The sequence below is a fragment of the Geotrypetes seraphini genome, chromosome 2, assembly GCF_902459505.1.
Source record: "Geotrypetes seraphini chromosome 2, aGeoSer1.1, whole genome shotgun sequence".
In the NCBI taxonomy this organism is placed as follows: Eukaryota; Metazoa; Chordata; class Amphibia; order Gymnophiona; family Dermophiidae; genus Geotrypetes; species Geotrypetes seraphini.
Window position 1 is genome coordinate 140,261,043 of NC_047085.1, and position 20,415 is coordinate 140,281,457.

General features: G+C 41.1%; 2 protein-coding genes and 1 long non-coding RNA gene across 6 annotated transcripts in view; 1 reads left to right on the forward strand and 2 right to left on the reverse strand.

Moving 5' to 3' along the window:
• RMC1 (regulator of MON1-CCZ1) overlaps positions 1 to 4,159 on the reverse strand; it is a 136,121-nt gene extending 131,962 nt beyond the window's left edge. The window contains exon 1 of the mRNA XM_033933877.1: positions 4,000 to 4,159. Coding sequence (XP_033789768.1) covers positions 4,000 to 4,098 — 99 coding nt within the window. The 5' untranslated portion in view covers positions 4,099 to 4,159. The remainder of the gene's footprint in view (positions 1 to 3,999) is intronic.
• Positions 4,160 to 9,303: 5,144 nt separating this feature from the next.
• LOC117355393 lies at positions 9,304 to 19,509 on the forward strand. The gene is made up of 3 exons (XR_004538350.1): positions 9,304 to 9,377; positions 18,018 to 18,088; positions 18,887 to 19,509. It is a non-coding gene; the product is annotated as an uncharacterized LOC117355393 (long non-coding RNA).
• RIOK3 (RIO kinase 3) overlaps positions 14,614 to 20,415 on the reverse strand; it is a 71,852-nt gene continuing 66,050 nt past the window's right edge. For all 4 annotated transcript variants that reach the window (XM_033933881.1, XM_033933878.1, XM_033933880.1 and 1 more), the window contains exon 13: positions 14,614 to 15,830. In XM_033933881.1, the coding sequence (XP_033789772.1) occupies positions 15,729 to 15,830 (102 nt within the window). In that variant the 3' untranslated portion in view covers positions 14,614 to 15,728. The remainder of the gene's footprint in view (positions 15,831 to 20,415) is intronic.

The window sequence follows — 20,415 nt, forward strand, 5'->3', positions numbered from 1 at the left end:
CCATTCTTCAAGCTTTGCTAGATTCTTCCTCATGTTATTTACACCATCAGGGATGTCTACTCTATTATAGATTTTAATATCAACTGCAAAGAGGCAAATCTTACCCGACAGCCCTTCAGTAATATCACTTGCAAAAATGTTAAAAGAAGCAGGCCTAAGAACCGACCATGAGGCACACCCTTTCCTCAGAGAAATCTCCACTGAAACTACCCTCTCTCATCTACCAGTCAACCAGTTCTTTACCCAGTCTTCCATTTTGGGGCTCATACCAAGGGCACTCAGTTTATTTATTAAACTCCTTTGTGGAACACTGCTGAAGGCTTTGCTAAAATCTAAATACACCACATCTAGAACATTCCCTCTATCCTATTCTCTGGTCACCCAGTCAAAGAAATTAATCAGATTTGGCTGACAAGACTTGCCTTTAGTGAATACACGTTATCTCAGGTCCTATATTCCACTGGATTCCAGAAACTTATCTATTCTCTGTTTTAAGTGTTTCTGTTAAATTTATTTATAACAGAAGATAGAGTACCAGCTTGTAGTTCCCTACGTCTTCCTTATCAGCTACTTTTTTGTTCCATTTGCATCTTTGTTTTCCTGACTACTTGACCAGCCTCTCTTAATTTTTCTAGATCTTGTCTTCCTCTTTTGTAGTTTATAAAAGCTAACTTTTTTTTTTCTTTACCTTCTTAGCTACTACTTTTGGAGAACCAGAGCGGCCTTCTTTTTCTCTTACTTTTACTTACTTTCCTTACAAAATAGCTTGCTGCCTTTACAATAACTTCTTTCAGTTTTGCCCATGGCTTTCCTACTTCTTCCAGATGTTCCCATCCAGACAATTCCTTGACGTAATACCCCATTCCAACAAAGTTAGGTTTTTTTAAAAGTCTAGAACCTTTACTTTTGAATGAGCCTTCTCTATGCCTGTCTTAATATTAGACTATATCATGTGGTGATCACTGGATGCTAGATGATCACCCACTGTAACATCGGAAACACTTTCCTCATTTGTAAGCACGTAAGTCCAGTGAGGGTTCCATTACCAACTGCTAAAACAGTTCTCCTTCCTATTTCTAGAAGAACTTGCAATAGGGATACTTTACCCCAATCAATATCTGGCATGTTAAAATCACCTATTAGTAATACTTCCCCCTTTTCAACTATATTCTGATTGTCTACTATTAAATCTCTGTCCACTTCTTCTGTCTGTGAAGGAGTCCTGTATATAGAAACACGATGGCAGATAAAGGCCAAATGGTCCATCTAGTCTGCCCATCCACAGTAACCATTATCTTTTTCTCTCTCTGAGAGATTCCACGTGCCTATCCTAGGCCCTTTTTAATTCACACACAGTCTTTGTCTCCACCACCTCTTCTGGGAGACTGTTCCATGCATCTACCACCCTTTCTGTAAAAAAGTATTTCCTTAGATTATTCCGGAGCCTATCACCTCTTAACTTCATCCTATGCCCTCTCATTGCAGCGTTTCCTTTCAAATGAAAGAGACTCAACTCATGCGCATTTCCGTTACTTGGGTATTTAAACATCTCTATCTTATCTCCCCTCTCCCGCCTTTCCTCCAAAGTATACAAATTGAGATCTTTAAGTCTGTCCCCATACACCTTATGATGAAGACCACATACCATTTTAGTAGCCTTCCTCTGGACCGACTCCATCCTTTTTATATCTTTTTGAAGGTGCGGCCTCCAGAATTCTACACAATATTCTAAATGAGGTCTCACCAAAGATACATGGGCATCAATACCTCCTTTTTCCTACTGGCCATGCCTCTCCCTATGCAACCTAGCATCCTTCTAGCTTTTGCCATCACCTTTTCAACCTGTTTGGCCACCTTAAGATCATCACATACAATTACACCCAAGTCCCGCTCTTCTGTCATGCACATAAGTTCTTCACTCCTTACACATATTACATTACATTACATTCGAGATTTCTATTCCGCCATTACCTTGCGGTTAAATACATTTTACATTCCCTGTTTCTAGACTGACCAACATGCCTCTTTTCCTTACCCTGCAGATCCTGCAATTGTGCAGCTTTAATTATCTTTAACATATAGCACCACTCCTCCTCCTTTTCTTCCTACCCTGTCTTTCCTGAACAGTTTATATAGCCTGGTATAAATATATCCCTATCATGGTTCTCCATGAAACACATCTCTGTGATCGCCACTAATTCCAACTCAGCCTCTTCATCACAGCTTCTAGATCAAAGTTTTTTGCCCTTACAATCAGTTTTATCAAAGTGTTTTAAAATCAGCTGGAGGCACTGGAGCGCCTTACATCAAATGCCTTGATTAAGAGCACTGCAGTAATCTAAATTGATTATTACTAGTGAATAGACCACAATAGTTAGTGCTGAAGAGCAGAGCAGAGTAATTGATAAAATCAGATGAAGTTTGAAAAAACAATGTTAAACAACTGAGGATAGCTGTGGTTGGAAGTTCAGGCTATTATCGTAGATAACATCAAGTATCTTTAGAGAGGAGACTAGTGGAACAGGAGTATTAGTGAGAAGAGGGAGGCCAATTCTTTAGAATCTGTGTTTGAAAAGAAGAGGGCTTTAGATTTGTCAGGATTAAGTAACATAAGAACATAAGAATTGCCGCTGCTGGGTCAGACCAGTGGTCCATCGTGCCCAGCAATCCACTCACGCCCTCAGGTTTTGACTAATGTTGTGGATCTCCGAGGTGTCTGCGGGGTAAAGAGGATGACGTTGCATAATCATCTAAATAAACAAATGCTGTGACCAGAGAGAGCAAGAGAAAAACAGGATACAATTTTTGTTTTTGCAATCGGGTGCTTGCTTTTTTTTTTTAATTCCCAGTTTATCTACTGTACTGTATATTAACCATCTCTGTTCATTGCTACCTTGCTGTCCTGCTTTGGACTTGCATGTTACCAAGTGACTACTGCAGTTCTTTACTTATGGTACAAGGATTAGGAAACCTCTACTAGGCAAATGGATCACATTGTAAAACTGTTTTGACTTGACCACGGAATAAAATGGAATTAAAGCAACCCTTTTCTCTGAGGTTTTTACAAAACAAGAACATATGAACAGGATCCCTGAAGAGGGCTGAACAGCATCAGATCACCAGACCTGGTACAGAAGCACATCTTTGCACATGCAATCCCAAATTCTAGAAGAAAGAGAGATAGGTACAGAGAGACAATTCAGCTTCACCAGGTAATCACCTAGAGCAGTGGTTCCCAACCCTGTCCTGGAGGACCACCAGCCAGTCAGGTTTTCAGGATAGCCCTAATGAATATGCATGGAGCAAATTTGCATGCCTTTCACCTCCATTATATGCAAATCTCTCATGTATATTCATTAGGGTGATCCCCAAAACCCAACTGGCTGGTGGTCCTCCAGGACAGGGTTGGGAAACACTGACCTAGAGAAAGGAAAGAGGGACACTGAGATGGCAACACACATAACTGAGGATGGGTGAGGAACATTAAGGCACCTAGGAGATAGAAAGGATTCCTTCCCTCCCTCCAAAAGTGAAACAGAATAAAGGTGGAAGCAGGACTAGTTTTAGGGGGTGTCAAACAGGGCAACTGCCTGGGCCCCCATGCCACAAGGAGCCTCAAGTCTAAGCTGAAGGAGGAACACACTGCACTATTCTGTTTCTGCCCTACACCCCTGAAAATACCAGCCCAGGGTATTGAGTGGTACAGCATAGCCCTCCCCCTATGGATGGAGGATGAAAGGGAGCAGTTCATGTGCCCAGGGCGAAAGAAGGGGCAGAGCATACCCTTAGACAAGCAGTAAAGGCAGAAACACTGCATGCTACCAGGAATGAATGCAGAGGCAAGGGGAGCAATGTGTGTCCCAAAGATGAATAGGGCGTGGAGTGGGAGGAGGGACGAAAGAGGAAGAGAGTGAGGAGGTTAGGGTGTGCGCCCTGTAATGGTGAAATGGGGAATTAATCCACGTCCCAGGGGATGCTGTGTAACGTTACTGCTCGCACCTGCTTATTGGCCTCATCGAAAAATACGCTGTTGACACCTCCAGCCTTCTCAAAGAGTACGGGCCTGGCACACAGCTCCAGGTAATACTGGCTGCTCATGGCGGCGATCGCACGGCACAGCAGCACTCCGGCCCTCACTTCCTGTTTACAGCTCCGACCACGTGACGCGGAAGCCCGGCGTCTTAAAAGGGCCGCGCTTTCTGTGGTGGGCCCACCCGCGAGAGAAGAAGATGGTACGACCCGGCAAAGGTTTGACGGCGCCGACCACTTTTATCCTGCTCTCTACTATCTCTCTAGTAGTTGATCAGTAAAATTAAAATATTGCATTTTCTGGCAATAAAAGTTAATAAGTAATTCATCTTTACTCCCTAGACTATAAGGCAATACTGGACTAGGAACACTTTTAAACTAGAGAACTTAAACAAACCTATGAGATCAGGACAGAATAAGATAGCAACAATGCTACCAGAAAATAAGTGCTAAAAAGTATTCCAGTGATAATGATAGTCTTAAAGCATCAGAGGTATCTGATGCCCTATGTAAGGTTGCCAACAACACCAGCCTGACTATTTCTCCCGCTGCCGAGAGGGGGTGTGTGTATTGGGGGGGGGGGCAATTGCTTGGCGGCCGGAAGGAGTGAACATCTTTCCTGCTGCCAGAGGTGGTGGGATTGTTGGGTTGCGTTGCTTGGGAGCAGCAGAGAGTAGACATCTCTCCCAATGCTGGGGAGAGGGGGTAACTGCTGGGGGGGGGGGGTGTTGCTTGACTTCAGCAGCTCAATCTGGGGTATTTTTTGTGTTTATTCTGTGCATATGCCTATCACTACCGATGGCCACATGCAAATTTATTAATAATAATAATAATTTTATTTTTTCTATACCTCCATAATCTTGCAACTTCTAGGCGGTTCACAGTGAAGATAAGCTGTACAGTCAGCGAATTACAGTGTATAGATAAAGAAGAGGTCACTGGGCAGTCAGTGATTACATGGTGCAAATTGGCAAGAGGAAAGATATACATAGGTTACTATATAATTTTTGACATGTTATATTGAAATGGTTGAAAAAAACAGCGAATAACTGGATACAAATTGTGAAGAAGACATTGAACAGTCAGTGAAGACAGGATGCAGTTAATGAGGAAAAGTGGATTCAGTAAGATAAGCGGTAGCCAACCTCAATTGCAATTGAATTTTTGATAATCTAGCCCTGGCGCACATGCTCCCAGCTTCTGACTCCCATCCCCTTTCATACAGTGAGTTTGGAGGGGACTGGATCCAGCAAGCCTTAAGCATGTGTGGATGCTCAAAGCCCTGGGTCAGCAGGGATTAGTGTTCTAATCTAGACACATTGACACACTGGCATTGCCCCAGAAGAGGGAGGGGAAGGGAGGGAAAACAGAGCACTTTGTGTGTGGGAGGGGGCAGTAGGATGGGAGATGCTCGGCTTTTTTGGTAGGAAAAAAGGTACTTGTACTCATAGGCAGGCTCCCACAGAAGCTCCAGAGGTACTTTTTCCATCTCCTTTGGATCCCCATGAGTTTGGAGGGGATTCCCAATACTCCTGTTCCCATGCAGCTCTTTACTCTGGAGCTTCTGGATGAGTACCCAGTCTCCTGCTTGCAGGTCATGATCTTATTCTGCAGGTTGTGTGACAGCCTGGTGCTTGGAAAAGAGTACAGAGAGATAGTTCATGAGGTGCTGACAATGAGTGAGGATTTTGCTGTGCAGCAAAGGCGTCAGTAACAACACTAGTATGAAAGAGGGTATAAGGTTTCCTGTAACTATTTTATAGGGTGTGAGACTAGGGGGTTCATTTTCAAAAAAAGAAAGACATTCAGAAAGTGGCATTAGGGGCAGATAGACATTTTTTTTACAAAATCCTTACAATTCACTGTTTCCAAAACCTATTTTCTAGATGCTATCTATACTGTCTGTCTGCAATTTGTCTGGGTATATAAAGGCATCTCTTCTATTCCTCCTTCCTCCTCTTCATCTGGTATTGCCTCTCCTTCGGAGCAGTCAGGTCAATGAGATCATCTTCCTTTAGTTAATTTGATCTGGTATCTATTAAGTCCTGAATATCCTCCATATGCATATCTCCAAAGACTTCCTCACCCATCTGCTTTGCCAAGTCAATGATGCCTTCCATAATTTCTTGGCCTGGCTCTGTGATATTTACATTGATATCCTGTTTTACATATTGCTCTGGTAGGATGTCTGTGTGGCCAATCTACTAAAAATACCTGCCCCTCCTATATCCCAATGGCTTGCTTTGTGTTTTTCCATTAGACTTTTTTTTTTATGGTTCAAAAAGACACACATTTCTTACAAGCCAGCTTTAACCCTTTTCCAGTGACATGTCTGCCCGAGTCTGAGGAACACAACTGGGGCATTTCCCAAACAGATATAGAAAGTGTGTCAACAACTTTATTTGCTACACAGACTCTGTGTCTAGATATGCCTTTATCTACCCAGACAACCACAAGGCAGTGCTCAAAACCTTGTTCCTTTTGCATGTATATAAAGTCCTGTTGGAATTTCTAGGCACAGTCCCTTAAGTCAAGGGGAGATTCCTTTTATGTTATTTTACATATCTTGCCAAGGTTGTGCTGTTAGCAGAATAAACAAGTTCTGAGCAATAGTGTCAGCATAATAGTAAAAGTGTGGATAGCTTTCATAATCCTCCTTCTGGCACAAGTTCTCCCATAGCACAGCACTGGTAAGTAAGGTAGCAGGGATCACTGGTATTCCCTGAGCTGTGAACCAAAGCCCAACATCAGTCTGTTGGCATCCAGAGCCTTTCCACACTCCCTGTTTTTTTCTGTGTTGAAGTACTCTGTGCTTCAACATAGGAACCTGCACAATCATGTTCTTTACATTTCATTAGAGCAAGTTGACTTGGTAACTTAACACATTTTAATAATGCCTGTATTTTTCAGCATTAGCATCTTTCCTGATGTCAGATAACCCCTCGTACTTCATAAATAGCCCCCCAAAATCCAACACAATTCCATACCCATATTTTGAATCAGTATAAATAAGAGGGCAAATAAATTAAAAGGAGATTATGTACTTACCCCTAGTAAGCTTTTCCAGTATAGATGAGGCATTCTACACCATAGGGTTATTTCCCCTTACTCACATGAGCTGCAGAAGAACTCCATTTCAGGTTTTTCACTCTGCCTCTAGTGTACTTCACAGGCAAGTTTAGCACCCTCTAGCAGTCACTACCCAAGCATAGAGAGAGACATCTGTGAAGACCACATCACCGCCCGATCTTACCAGGGTAAGTACATTCTCACCTATTGCACTGGAAAAGATTTTCTAGACCATAGGGACGTACAAAAGCAGTCCCCCAAGAAAGCTAGGGTGGGCTTGCTGTACCGGTCCCAAAGACAGAGTTCTGTCTGGCAGCAACATCCACTCTGTAGAACTTGGCAAACATGTAAAGAGAAGACCACGTCACCACCCTGCAAATGTCCTCAGGAAAAAAAGATCTAGCTTCTGCCCACAAAGAAGCTACACTCCTGGCAGAAAGCACCTTAACATAAACAGGGGACAGTTGCTCCCACAAGAATGTAAGTGGACTAAATGGCTCTATGGATGCACCTGGAGATCATAGCCTTCATCTAGCAATAAGACAGATTCTAGACTGTCTGCTTGTTTTTCCTTTGTCACAGCGCTCAAGAACACATTTCCCTATGTATTAGAACTCCTTTGTGACTGAGTACTAGAAGACATACTTGTTTCTTCATGTCTGTGCCTGTGTGACTGAGTTCTAGAATACCTGCTTTCCTATATATCTATGTTCTAGAATAGCCCTCTAAATTCTAGAATGCTTGACTAGCCATATATGTCCGACTCAGTTGTAGAAAGCCTGCCAGGTCTTTGTCAATATAACTGATTTCTAAAATGTCTGCCTGCGTGTATGAGTTCTAGAATACATACCCATCTGTATCACTGAGTTCTAAATGGCCTGGCTGAGTGTGTGACAGTTCTAGAATGCACATTTTTCTCTTTGACTGTTCTAGAATGCCTCTTTTACTGACTTCTAAAATACCTGCCTGCTTGTGTCCGACTTGAGTTCTAGCGCACTTGCTTTTTTCCATAATTCTAGAATGTCTGCCTATATTTTTTGTGTCTTCCCAACTTCTGGAATAGCTGCCTTTGTGTTTGACAAGAGTTTTAGAGTACCTGCCTTTGTCCATCTGTATGATTTGAGTTCTAGAACTCCTGTTTGTTTGTTTGTTTTTCATGGGTCCCATAATTCAGGAATCCTATTTTCCTTTGTCTGTGCAACACTGTTGTAGTATGCCTGAAGTCAATTCATTAGTGACCTTTTCTATTTTTTAAAGTATCATCAGTTAGAGCATCTATTCCCTCCTCACAGCTTCTACAATAAGACTTGTGCGTTTCAAAACTGGATTATCGACTTAGACTTCATTTTCCATTTGCTCTCATAGTCATCCGTCTGCAGCTCTCTAAAATGCATCTCACTACCTCCCCCTTAGATCATCTGCCATCAAGCTGTATAAAGATCAACAGGTACAGCCTCCATCCTTTGATTTTGAAAATTATTATTCTTAGTCTATCAACTAGCTGTATCAACTAGCTGTATCCCACCCCTATGGAAGATGGCCACTGTAAAGTCCATTCTCAAAAATCCTTCATTAGATCCTGTAATACCTGAACACTATACACCTATTTCTAACTTAAGTTAAAAGTTAGAGAACAGATATTTATAAAATTTAATTATTCAAAAACAAAGCATATTTTACATCCATAGCAAACAGGTTTTTGTGCAATACAGCACAGAAACCACCATAACTGCTTTGATTAATGGGAGTATGTGGTGCAGTGGTTAGAGCTACAGCCTGAGGTTGTGGGTTCAAATCCCACACTGCTCCTTGTGATCCTGGACAATTCACTTAATCCCCATTGCCCCAGGTACATTAGATAAGAATGGAAGGCCACCGGGACAGGGAAAAATGCTTGAGTACCTGAATAATTTGTAATCTGTATAGAATTGTAGAATATAAATTATTTAAAAAAGTGGCAATGAATTGAAAGGCTTCTCCTCTGATCAGCCCATCACAACTGAATTTCCTTCTTCATTTAGTGAGGTCTGTGCTTGTGATCACATGATAAACAAACACCACTGTCCCAATAATTTTCCTTCTTGTGAGGCCTCTCTGTCCTCTACTATAGTAACTATATGTAAGCATAGATTTTTCTATATGAAAATGTAATACATATGTTGTAATGGAGGGTTAGCTTGTAATGTGTATTTTTGTCTCTCTAGTATTTGAAAGGCTTCTTCCGCTTTGTGCACAGCCCATCCAAACTGAATTGATTTCCTGTCTCGGGCTCCGACAAGGTAATTAAAAGACAAGCACTGCCCCAAATCATTCCTTTGCTTTCTTGTAGAAAAGGCATGAACAGATTTTTTTTTTTTTTACTCACATCTAAACCCTGCAGCCTGCCTACAACACTGATAACCATGCCTTTCACACTTGACCCTTCCTGGTAAGTTACCTTCCTGTGCTCACCTTCATGCTCTAAGACTAGGCCATAGCCAGTTTCCTCTCAATGTTCCTCTCTACCCCTTCCACCGCTATGGTTTGGATAATTTCCTAAAGATTCCATAAACCATATGGCTTAGGGAAAGCCACTGCTTATTCCTAGGATAAGCAGCAAAAATCTGTTTAGATTCTTGGGATCTTGCAAAGTACTTGTAACCTGAGTTGGCTACTGTGGAAACAGAATATTGGGCTTGGACCTTTGGTCTGTCCCAGTATGGGAACTCTTATATTCTTATGTTCTTTTAAGGATGTAGTGAGATTGAAGAATGGTCCAGAACTTGGCAGCTAAGAAATGCAGGGTCATGCATTTAGGCTGCAAAAACCCAAGGGAATGGTATTTAGGGAGTAAAGACCTTTGATGCATGAAAGAGAAGTGGGACTTGGCTATGATAGTATATCATTTTAAGGTGGCCAACCAGGTAGAAAAGGGTGAGATATTGAGAACATTGTGTACAACTCTGGAGTCTGCAACTTGAAAAAGATATGAACAGGATGGAGTCAGTCCAGAGGAAGGCTACTAAAATGGTCAGTGGTCTTCAAAGCAGATGGGGCAGACTTCCACGATCTCAATATGTATACTTCAAAAGGAAAGGCAGGAGAGATGAGACATTTAAAAACCTATGTGGCATAACTACATAAGGTCAGCCTCAACTGAAAAACTCTGGAAAGAGGCATAGGATGAAGGTGGAAGTTGTGGAGAAAGATGACCATTTGAATTCAAGAAAACTTGGGACAAGTATACTAGATCTAAGGGAGAAGGGATAGTAGATGGCATGGGTAGGCAGACTAGGTAGGCCATATGATCTTCATCTGCCTGTCTGTGCTTGTATGACAGGAAATCTAGAACTGTCGCCCAGAAACAAAGAACCTTCTAGAACTCTAACTGCATCTGTACAACTGAAATATGAAATGCCTTCCTGCCTGAGATCTGTGAATGAGTTCTGGAATGCCTGCCCGAGTTCTAAAATACATACATGCTTGTTTGTGGGACCAAGTTCTAGAAGGAGTGCCCCTGTGTACATTTGAATGAGCTCTAGCTTGCCAGCTATTTCTTTGTGACTTAGTTTAAAAATGATTGCCTGCCATCTATAACTTTAGTAGTCCGATTGCTCTGCAGCAGACATGGGTGGGAGACTTTCCTTTTACTTGGGCGTCGTCATCGATTAGATATTTGGGAATCTGGATTCCTAGAGATCTTAAGACTCTTTATGATAGTAACATTTAAAGTTTCAACTAAACTAAACTAAACCTTAAGTTTATATACTGCATCATCTCCACGGATGTTGTAGAGCTCGGCATGGTTTACAAGAACTTAAAATATAAGAAGAGAAGGGGAAAAAAAAAAAGGTTTACATGAACATATATAGAAGAGAAGAGTAAGGGGGGATAGAATTACATTTTAGTGAAAAGCCAGGTTTTCAGTTGCTTGTGGAATAATTGGAGGGAGCCTAAGTTCCGCAGCGGGGTAGTAAGGTCGTTCCAAATACCTGTGATTCTGAAGAGAAGGGATTTTCCCAGTTTGCCTGCATAGCGAATACCGTGAAGGATAATTTATACCTTTGGGTGGATCTGGTAGATTCAGGACTCTAGGAGTTATAAGATAGTGGGATTAAGGGAGGAAGGATGCCATGAAAGATCTTAAAAGCCAGACAAGAGCATTTGAAATGGATTCTGGAAATCACTGGGAGCCAGTGAAGTTTGGCTAGGAGTGGGGAGACATTTATTAAAATATTAGTTTGACCGCTTAATCTAATTTCTAAGCGGTTAACATAATAAAATTACATAAAAACAAAGTTAAACAGTTACATTGAGACGTATATTAAAACAGGGAAAATAAGTGACTTGCACAGACATACGGCAACAAAAGGGCGGATGGGGAAGAACTACAATTGATATAGGATAGGCAAAACATAAATGGCTAAAACAATAGGTTAGGTAAAAAATTATTAAGAAAGATTAAGATTTGATTATAAACTTGGCCCTTAAAAGGGCATTTTAACAAAAAGCATCTCGGAATAAAAATGTCTTTAATCCTGTTTTAAATTTTTATATCTGATTCATTACGAAGATATATAGGCAATAAATTCCAGAGAGAAGGAGCAGTAACAGCAAAGTTGTTTGTACGTAAAGTATTAATTGTTTATAATGAAGGTATAACTAAAAGATTTTGAGAAGTTGAACGGAGGGATTTTGACATAACATAGGGGATTAAAAGGCTATTAATAAAATCGGGTTGGTTATTCATTCTGGTTGTAAATGTTAAAAGTGAAATTTTATAATTAATCCTGTGTTCGATTGGCAACCAATGAGCGTTGATTAGGAGAGGGGAGACGTGATCATATTTCTTTGCCCCGCTAATGATCTTAATAGCGGTATTTTGGACGATCTGTAGTCGTCTGATCTCCTTTTTTGTAATGTCCTTATAAAGGGCATTACAGTAATCTAAACAAGAAATTACCAATGAGTGAATTAAAGTTTTCAGTGTGGCAGGTTCCAGTAACTTAGAAAGAGAACAAATCATTCTCAATTGATAGAAACATTTCTGGACGACTGCGCCTCTAATGCATGATTCTTTACAATGTTTGCAAAATTGGTCCACTTTGCCCTTTATAATATGGCACTCTTCCCAAAATGGCTGTATCGATTTCAGGTGCTCCCTCTGATGTTATCTTACACTCATAATGCACGCTTAACCAAAGGTTTACAATGTTTTCTCTGGGGAGGCAAGCAACCCTGCATGCAATTTCTTAGGATGTGCTTACCCAGAGATAAGGGGGGATATGGTTTATTGAATATTCGCTGGTATGCCCTGGCCTGCCAGATGCGACATATTAATGACTGGTTTAGGGGTACCTCTGACTTTACTGCTACGTCAGTAGAATTATCTCTGTTGGCTCCATTTCATGTAAGCTATTTTTTTACATGTGGCAGACCCGCAGCTACGCTCTTTGGTGACCCAATACCCTATATTTGCTCCTGCACGGCAAACTTGGAAGTGGGTCTGTAAATCTGCTAAGTTGTCCTCTGGGGTCTCTCATGTATTTGCCCATCCAGGGCAATTGTTCGTTTCAGCCTGGAATGCAAAATATGTCCTTCCAAAGATGGGGTATGCATGGATTACAATATCTCTTTCAATTGTTCTTGGAGGAGGGAAGAATGGAAACCTTTACGGAATTACATCATACGTTTGACTTACTGGACATGGATCTCTTTGCTTATTATCAGATCCGTCATTATGTTCATTCTTTACTAGCGGATCACCTGAGGACAATCGGGAAGCCCTTTCTGAACTGTTTAGTCTTTCTGCACAACAGAGGATACCACTTCGCTTTCACATTGTGGGTCTCTGGGACTGTCAACCAGGTCAGAATTTGGACATTTTACCAGCATCATGGACAGAAGATTTACAATGCGCTTTAACAGCACAGCAGCTGCAATGGGTGCTAAAGCACATCTAGAAGGTGTCTCCTAATATTACCCACTGGGAATTACAATTGAAGATTGTTCTGCGACTCTACATTTCCCTGGAGCGCGCATCCCGGATGGGAATCACTCCACACCATACTTGTCCGAAATGTGCTCAGGCTCATGCTTCCCTGGGTCATATGCTTTGGAACTGCCCCAAAATTCTACAGTTTTGGAAACGACTAGGCCAATACACTACACAACTTGGGGTAGGCGATGGCTCCTGCAGCCGAGAGCATTATTTGGCTATTATAACATAGCCACGCCAAAACTTAAAGGGATGTAAGCCTTCGTGACAAGAGTGCTACTGTTGGGGAAAAAAATAATACTCACTAACTGGTTGTCCCGGGATCCCCCTTCTTACACTCAATGGAGTTCTTTGATGATTGTACATGACACGTTAGAGCGAAGACTGGTGGGAGATCTGGACTGTGGTCCAGGTCGTCGATTCTGTCAGACCTGGGAACGTTTTTGGATGGACTCTACGCCTCATGCTCGTAATAGATTATTAAATCTGTGAGATTGACGTTATGCTTTTTGCTATGGCAATGGACTCCTAGGGATTGGGGGGGGATTTTTGTTCTGGTGGATGACTCTGCTGCCTGTATTTGTATGTTTCTGTGCATTGTAGTTGGAATTTAATAAAACATATTTGTACATCAAATGATTGCCTGCCAGTGTTTGTATGGCTGAGTTCTAGAAAACCTGCCTGCTGCACCTCTGTTTGAAGTTCTAGTATAAAAACAAAAGAAAAATTGCAGAAGACAATGTACAAGGGATGAACAAATAATCTTTATTGAAAAAGGGGCCAATGTAGCAATCAACACTGGATAAAATAATAATAAAAAAAATGGTTCTCAAGTGCGAGTTCCCAGGACCCGACACGGTCAGTGTTTCGGAAAATACTCCTTCCTCAGGGATCCGATTGATCTTATGGCATAGACTCAAAACCATACAACACAAAACAAATAAAGCCTTGAGGGGTGTGAAAGCTCCAATCCAGCAGTTGTCCTGGGGACTAGTGGCCAGCAAAAGTGCATTCCAGTATGCCTGCCTGTGTCTGACAAGGGTTTGGACTATTTCCTGGAGGAAAAGTCCACAGTCTGTTATTGAGAGACATGGAGCAAGCCACTGCTTGCCCTAGATCAGTAGCATGAAATGTTGCTGCTCTTTGGCTTTGGCCAGGTATTAGTGACTTAGATTGGCCACCGTGAGAACATGCTACTGGGCTTAATGGACCTTTGATCTGACCCAGTAAGGCTATTCTTATGTTCTTATGAAATATAGAATGTTTGCCTGACATTGTCTATTAGTTCTAGAATACCATCCTACCTGTGTGTTACTCAGGTTTAGAATTTTGTCTGATTCAATATTTACCTGCATAACCGAGCTCTAGAAAGGTACCTGCCTGTGGATGGCTGAATGAGTTCTAGAATTCCTGCCTGTATGGGTCTATGTGACAAAGTTCAAGAGTGCCTGTTTGCCTGACAGCTTCATCATGCTGGTCTGCTCTGCTCTGTCTTCACTGTGATACGTTATGCAAATGTACTGAAGAATCACAATATGTCATGATATAGCAATGATTTATTTAATAACCCCAGAATTGGATTTTTTTTTTTTTTAAACAGCTGAAAATTAAAAGATAACAATTTTGTTTTTCAAATGTATTTACTTGTTTGCCCTTTACATAATATTAGTATTATGAGTCACATTAATGTTGCCTGCTGTTAGTTAAATTATAATCCAAGTGTAACCTGCAAGTATCTGCAAGTGCTTCTTTTAACTGAAGTCAGATCAACACTACACTAAGCTGAAGAGGAGAAAAAGTATATAGAGTTAACAAGTTAGAAGCTGAAAATGAGATTAATTTCTGTTTCTAGACATAACATTTTAATTTCTAGAAAACAAAATTTTAAAAAACCTCTGGATTACAGATTTAGGACAAGTCCACCCTTTTCTTATAAGTTATCTCCACCCTTGAACCATGCACAGCTAGACATTGCTGCTCGACACTTAGCAAAATACCTATCATGAGGTAGATCTACAAGTCATAGCAGTTTTCCCTGCCAATAAGGTTTAGAAGGGGGTCTAGTTAAAGACAAAAAAACCTTATAAACCTATTTGGTAAAAATGATGGTGTCGCAATTAGTGTTCTAGCAATAAGTTATTTTTTAAGAGGAGAAAACAACCTTTGAATTATTGCATTAAAGGCCATTCAATACTAAAACTAAATGACAATTCCCAAGGTTGAAAGCTTGGACCTCAAGTCGTCAAGTTTCCAACAATTCCTAGCAAATTGTGCAGATGGAAAGGGCAATGCAATTCACTCTACTGCAAGTAAAAAGGTTTAAAAATCATACTGTACTTCATCACCTTCCATAGCAGCCCCAGTCTTTCTAGGAGCTATGTTGTACAAGTTAAGGTTTTTGTGAACTAGAATAAGCTATGGCTGAGTGTTAGAGAGTCCTCAGTGCAACATTCTATTTGCAGTCATAGCACCATGCTAAAATCCCAGGAACTTCATACCTGGGACTCTTTGGAAAGCACAGATGTACCCATTTATGAAAACAAGTGCTTTCTTATGGGATTATTTTTCCTGTACTGCGATTTCTGCTTGGCATTGGCCGTCTTAGACGCAGCAAACTTTTTTCTCTTAGTAACACCTTTATAGTCCCCAGTTGCTATTCAAATATTGGTGGACCCCCATCATCCGTTTGAAAAGTGGAGACTTTCTTCCCATGATTCTGTACATGATCTTCGTTAACTTTCTCCAAGGCTTCAATCTATTAAAAAATGAGGAATGATATAATGAAAATTTACATCAGAAAAAGAAAAAAAAAAATGTAAAAAACCCAAAGTGGCATCAGAATTGTCACTTCAAATCCCATAAGACAGAGGATAGCACACCCCTACCTCAATCAATTCTGTCTAAAAGTGAAGTAGCCCCAACTATATGACAGAAATAAACCAAACTGACAACATGTATTTTATGTTTTAAGTAGTGCTGAAAGTTCAAAAGTGGGAGAAGACGGAAAAAGTACAACAAATCTCAAATGTATCATCCTTCTAGATATAAAAAGAACAATTCAATCCTAAAAATACTGAACACAGCTAACATTTTAATCATTATAGGCTCCTTTTACTAAGCTGCGGTAAACAGTACTGTATGCTTACCACAGAGCATGAAATGGCTTACTACAAAATGTGCTGAGGAATTACTTGGTAATTTTATATTGCATGATAAAACTATTTGCACAGGAGAATGTGCCCGAGATGGCGTGAACATTTCTGTGTTAATCAGTTAATATGTCTGCATTACTACATGGATTAGCATGTGAACCTTGTACCACCCATTTTGTAGGCAGTAAAAGGGCTTGTGCACTAATCTTTAATGACCATGCACTAATGACAACGTAAGCATGTGCTCTATCCACAAATTTACTAATCCCATTAATAATCCAGCCAACACTTAAGCACAATCTCCACTTGCAAGCAAAAGAAAAAGCCTCAGTTACAATGGTGAGGGAAAAACCACTCTACCAACCACACATCATGGGTATAAAAGTTTCAAGTTTAAGTCTTGATATACCGTTTTTATAAAACAAAGCATTAAAAGTTAAAAAAAAAAAAAAAAAAAATATATATATATATATATATATATAAAATAGAGGGAACAAATTCAGTGTTAAAATACAGACATAACATAATACATATGGGCAGATGGGGAGGATACATTGCTTAAAATAAAAGGGAGGTAAAATACAAAAGGAATAAAGGGGATCTTTAATGTAAGGCCTGATGTCTGAGTTCTTTGAATAAGGAAAGCTAAGTATAGATCTCAAAAGCATCTCTGAAAACAAATGTTTTGAGATTAGTTTTTAAAGTTGTTGAGATTCTTTTCTTGTCTCAGTATCAGTGGTAGGACATTCCACAATGTGGGTGCGGTTACCAAAAAGATTGTTTTACATATTGTATCATAAAATAACTGACAAACTGAAGTAACTACAAGGAGGTATTGTTGAGAAGAATGATTGGCAATCTATCTATGAACAATCGGCAATCTGTCTAGGAATGAAGGAATATGATTAGATTGGACTTTGAAAGCAAGAAGTAGTATTTTAAAAGTAGTCCTGAGAGTCACATGATGTGCTGAGCAAGGAGAAACGTGTTCTGCTTGAGCTCCGGGGCCCCGGGTTCCTTCCTACCCTGCCTAGCCTCCTTTGGCATCTCCCCCATTGGAATTGACTTTGGTGAGGTGCATGGACAAATTCGTGCAGCCCTGCAGCCCGATCATGAGTGGCAAATCAACGCGCAACACCAAGGACTGAGAGGTGCGAGCTTCGCAGCCTGACTCCAAGATTGCGGCAGCGGAGTCGGGCCCCGCGCTCCCCCTATCAGAGGCGAATATTGAAGCGCTGTCCACGTCTGTGGTGTGAGCCTTAGATGCCCGATTTGAACAACTGTCTGGTCAACTAACCTCGCTGGAGACACTGTTAACGTAAACCACCAGGCGCACTGTCGAATTGGAGACGCGAGTAGCACTGGTCAAAGACGTGCATACTGCATCTGCGGCGGATCTCATCTTACGTTACATTAGTGACTTCTATTCCACCTGTACCTTGCAGTTCTAAGCGGATTACATTAGAAGATAGCTGGACATTTCCAGGAAGTTACAATTTAGGAGTTGGATACATAGTAGAGGCTTTGAGGAGAAATTGAAGAAGGGTGGCCCTCCCTTCTTGCCCTGAGGTTTGTACAAAGTGGAGGGGTCCATTTCCCTTTTGGTGGGTGGAGTCTGGGGTGAAATACTTGGGGGGTTTTATTCCCCTTGACCTCTCTCGTTTATATTCTTTGAATGTAGAGCTCTTATAACTTGTTTGCAGTTATGGCAGGGACTACTGTTATCGCTTTTGGGCAGAGTGAGTTTATATAATATGCTTGTTGTTCCATGCTGGTTATATATTTTTCAGGTCCTCCTGCTTTACTTGACATCAAAGGATGAGAAGCAATTAGTGTTTGGTTCAACGATTTCTTTGACTAGGTAAGCGTGCTCGTTTGCTTTATCGACTGGCGGCTACCCCTTAGTATAAGAGGGGGGGGAATTAGGCTTACTGAATCTTCGCCACTTGACTGTTGGTTGCAGTATGTGTTACATCAATGATCTCTTTAAGGGTACTGCCCATTTCACTAACACTTCTTTGGAGCTCTCTTGTTTTACTAAAACCCACTTTAGTGCCTATCTTCATTCTGTACCTTTGGCTCAACCTGAGCCACTTCCCCTTCTTCTCACGGTCTTATATTACTCTTTGCGGAAGGCTTGGCAATGGGTTTGTAAATTTCATTCTCTCAGTTCTACTATCTTCTCCTTCTTGCCTCTATGCTTTAATGAGAATTTCTTACCTGGGGTGGATGGGGCCAGTTTTGTTCGCTGGGAAGCGAGGGGGATTCATTATTTGTTTCAATTGGTGGACAATGAGGGGAAGATTAAGTCTTTTGACACGTTATGTCTAGCATTTAATATCCCTCAAACTGATGGCTTCGCTTATCTACAACTCCATCATTATATTGCTTCATTGCCACCCTGCCTTTGATGACCTCTTGTCAGGAGCTGCTGTCCACGGCTTTTACCCTTGGATCGCAGCTCTCTGTTCCCCTTAAATTTCATCATAGACACTTGAAAGATGAATCCCCCCTGCTTGGGCTTGTGATCTCTTTGTAGTATTGCCTGATGATGTTATTCTCTGCGCTATGCGCAAATTGCCTGCTTTTCGAAAATATACTACCTTTTGGGAACAACATTATAAAGTGGTTTTACGCTTGTATATTTCTCCTAAAACAGCTCACCTTTCAGGGTTCCAAGCATCTGCTGCTTGTCCCCACTGTGACGCTCCTGAAGTGGGTTTGGGACATATGTTCTGGACCTGTCCAGTTATCCAAGTCCTTTTGGGAAGCTATTTTTCTTTTTGTGGAAAGTATTTGGAATGTTGTTATCAGACGTTCCCCTGCATTTCTCCCCTCGAGGACCAGGGACTGCTGCATTTCTTCGGTGGACTGTGGTGATAGCCTTTAAGTGTATTCTGCTCAAGTGGCTGGAAAGGGAGGGACCTGACTATTCCTTTTGGTGAAGTCGCCTGATCACCCTTTTGATGTGGGAATGTAGAGACGTACAAGACTTTTCTTCACTCCTAGGACACACTTTCCAACGCACCTGGGAGCCCTTTTGGAACACTATGACTCCGGTGGCACGTAGCCGCCTCCTGAATTGCTGATCTATTGCTTTGAACTGCTTCCTACACCTGTTGATGGTTTTGGATATATCTGCTTTCTTCTCTTGCTTGGATAGTCTGGGTTAGACTTGAAGGAGGAATGGGGAGGGATATAATTTGACTTTATTTTGAACTTACTCTGTTGTTTGATGCTTGTTATTGGTCTATCTCACTTTTTATCAGTGTTGGGGATATTAGGGGGAAGGTGGGGTTGTGTGGTAAGGGTGGTTGCATAGTGCTGTTTCTTATTGTCAAAAAGTGAGCTTGCTTTCTGTATTTCTCGATGCTTTTGTACTTTATTGTGTTGAGCTCAATAAAATATATTTGACAAAAAAAAAAATAAAAAAAAGTAGTCCTATGGGAAATAGGTAACCAGTGAGCTTTTCTGAGGAGGGGTAACATGCTCGAATTTTAGCGTTAAAGTAGAAATTAGGTTCTTATCTGCTAATTTTCTTTCTGTTAGCTTGGAGATCGGTATAGTTCCTTTATGGATGGGTATTATACCTCACTGCTACCAGCAGGTGGAGACTGAGCTCAAACTTGTATATCAGTATAGCTTCCCCTCTACTAATCCAGTTTGCCGAATAACCAAGCAGAACCTAGGAAAATTCTTAACTGAAAATAGTAAGACAGTTCAAACAGGAGTGTAAAAACAACAAACATCTTTAAACAACTATTGGAACATGTTTAGAACTGTATCCTGGAAAATAAAACATCCCCACAGCTCATCGCCACTGTTCTTAATTCTTCCCGGCCCTAGAAAAATACTAGAACCCGCAGAAAAATTCAAAATCTGAACGCGAGCAAAAACCCAGAATCACCACACAAAGACAGATAGGGTGGGGAACTATATCGGTCTACAAGCTAACAGAAAGAAAATTAGCAGGTAAGAACCTAATTTTTCCTTCTGTATCGTTTGACAGACCGTTATAGTTCCTTTATGGATGGGACGTAGCAAAGCAGTACCCATCAAGGGTGGGACACCCGAAGGGCCGACACTAGAACATGTTCACTGAATATCGCGTCCCAACGCGCTTGAACATCTACACGGTAGTGTCTGACAAAGGAATGCACAGAAGACCAAACCGCAGCCTTGCAAATA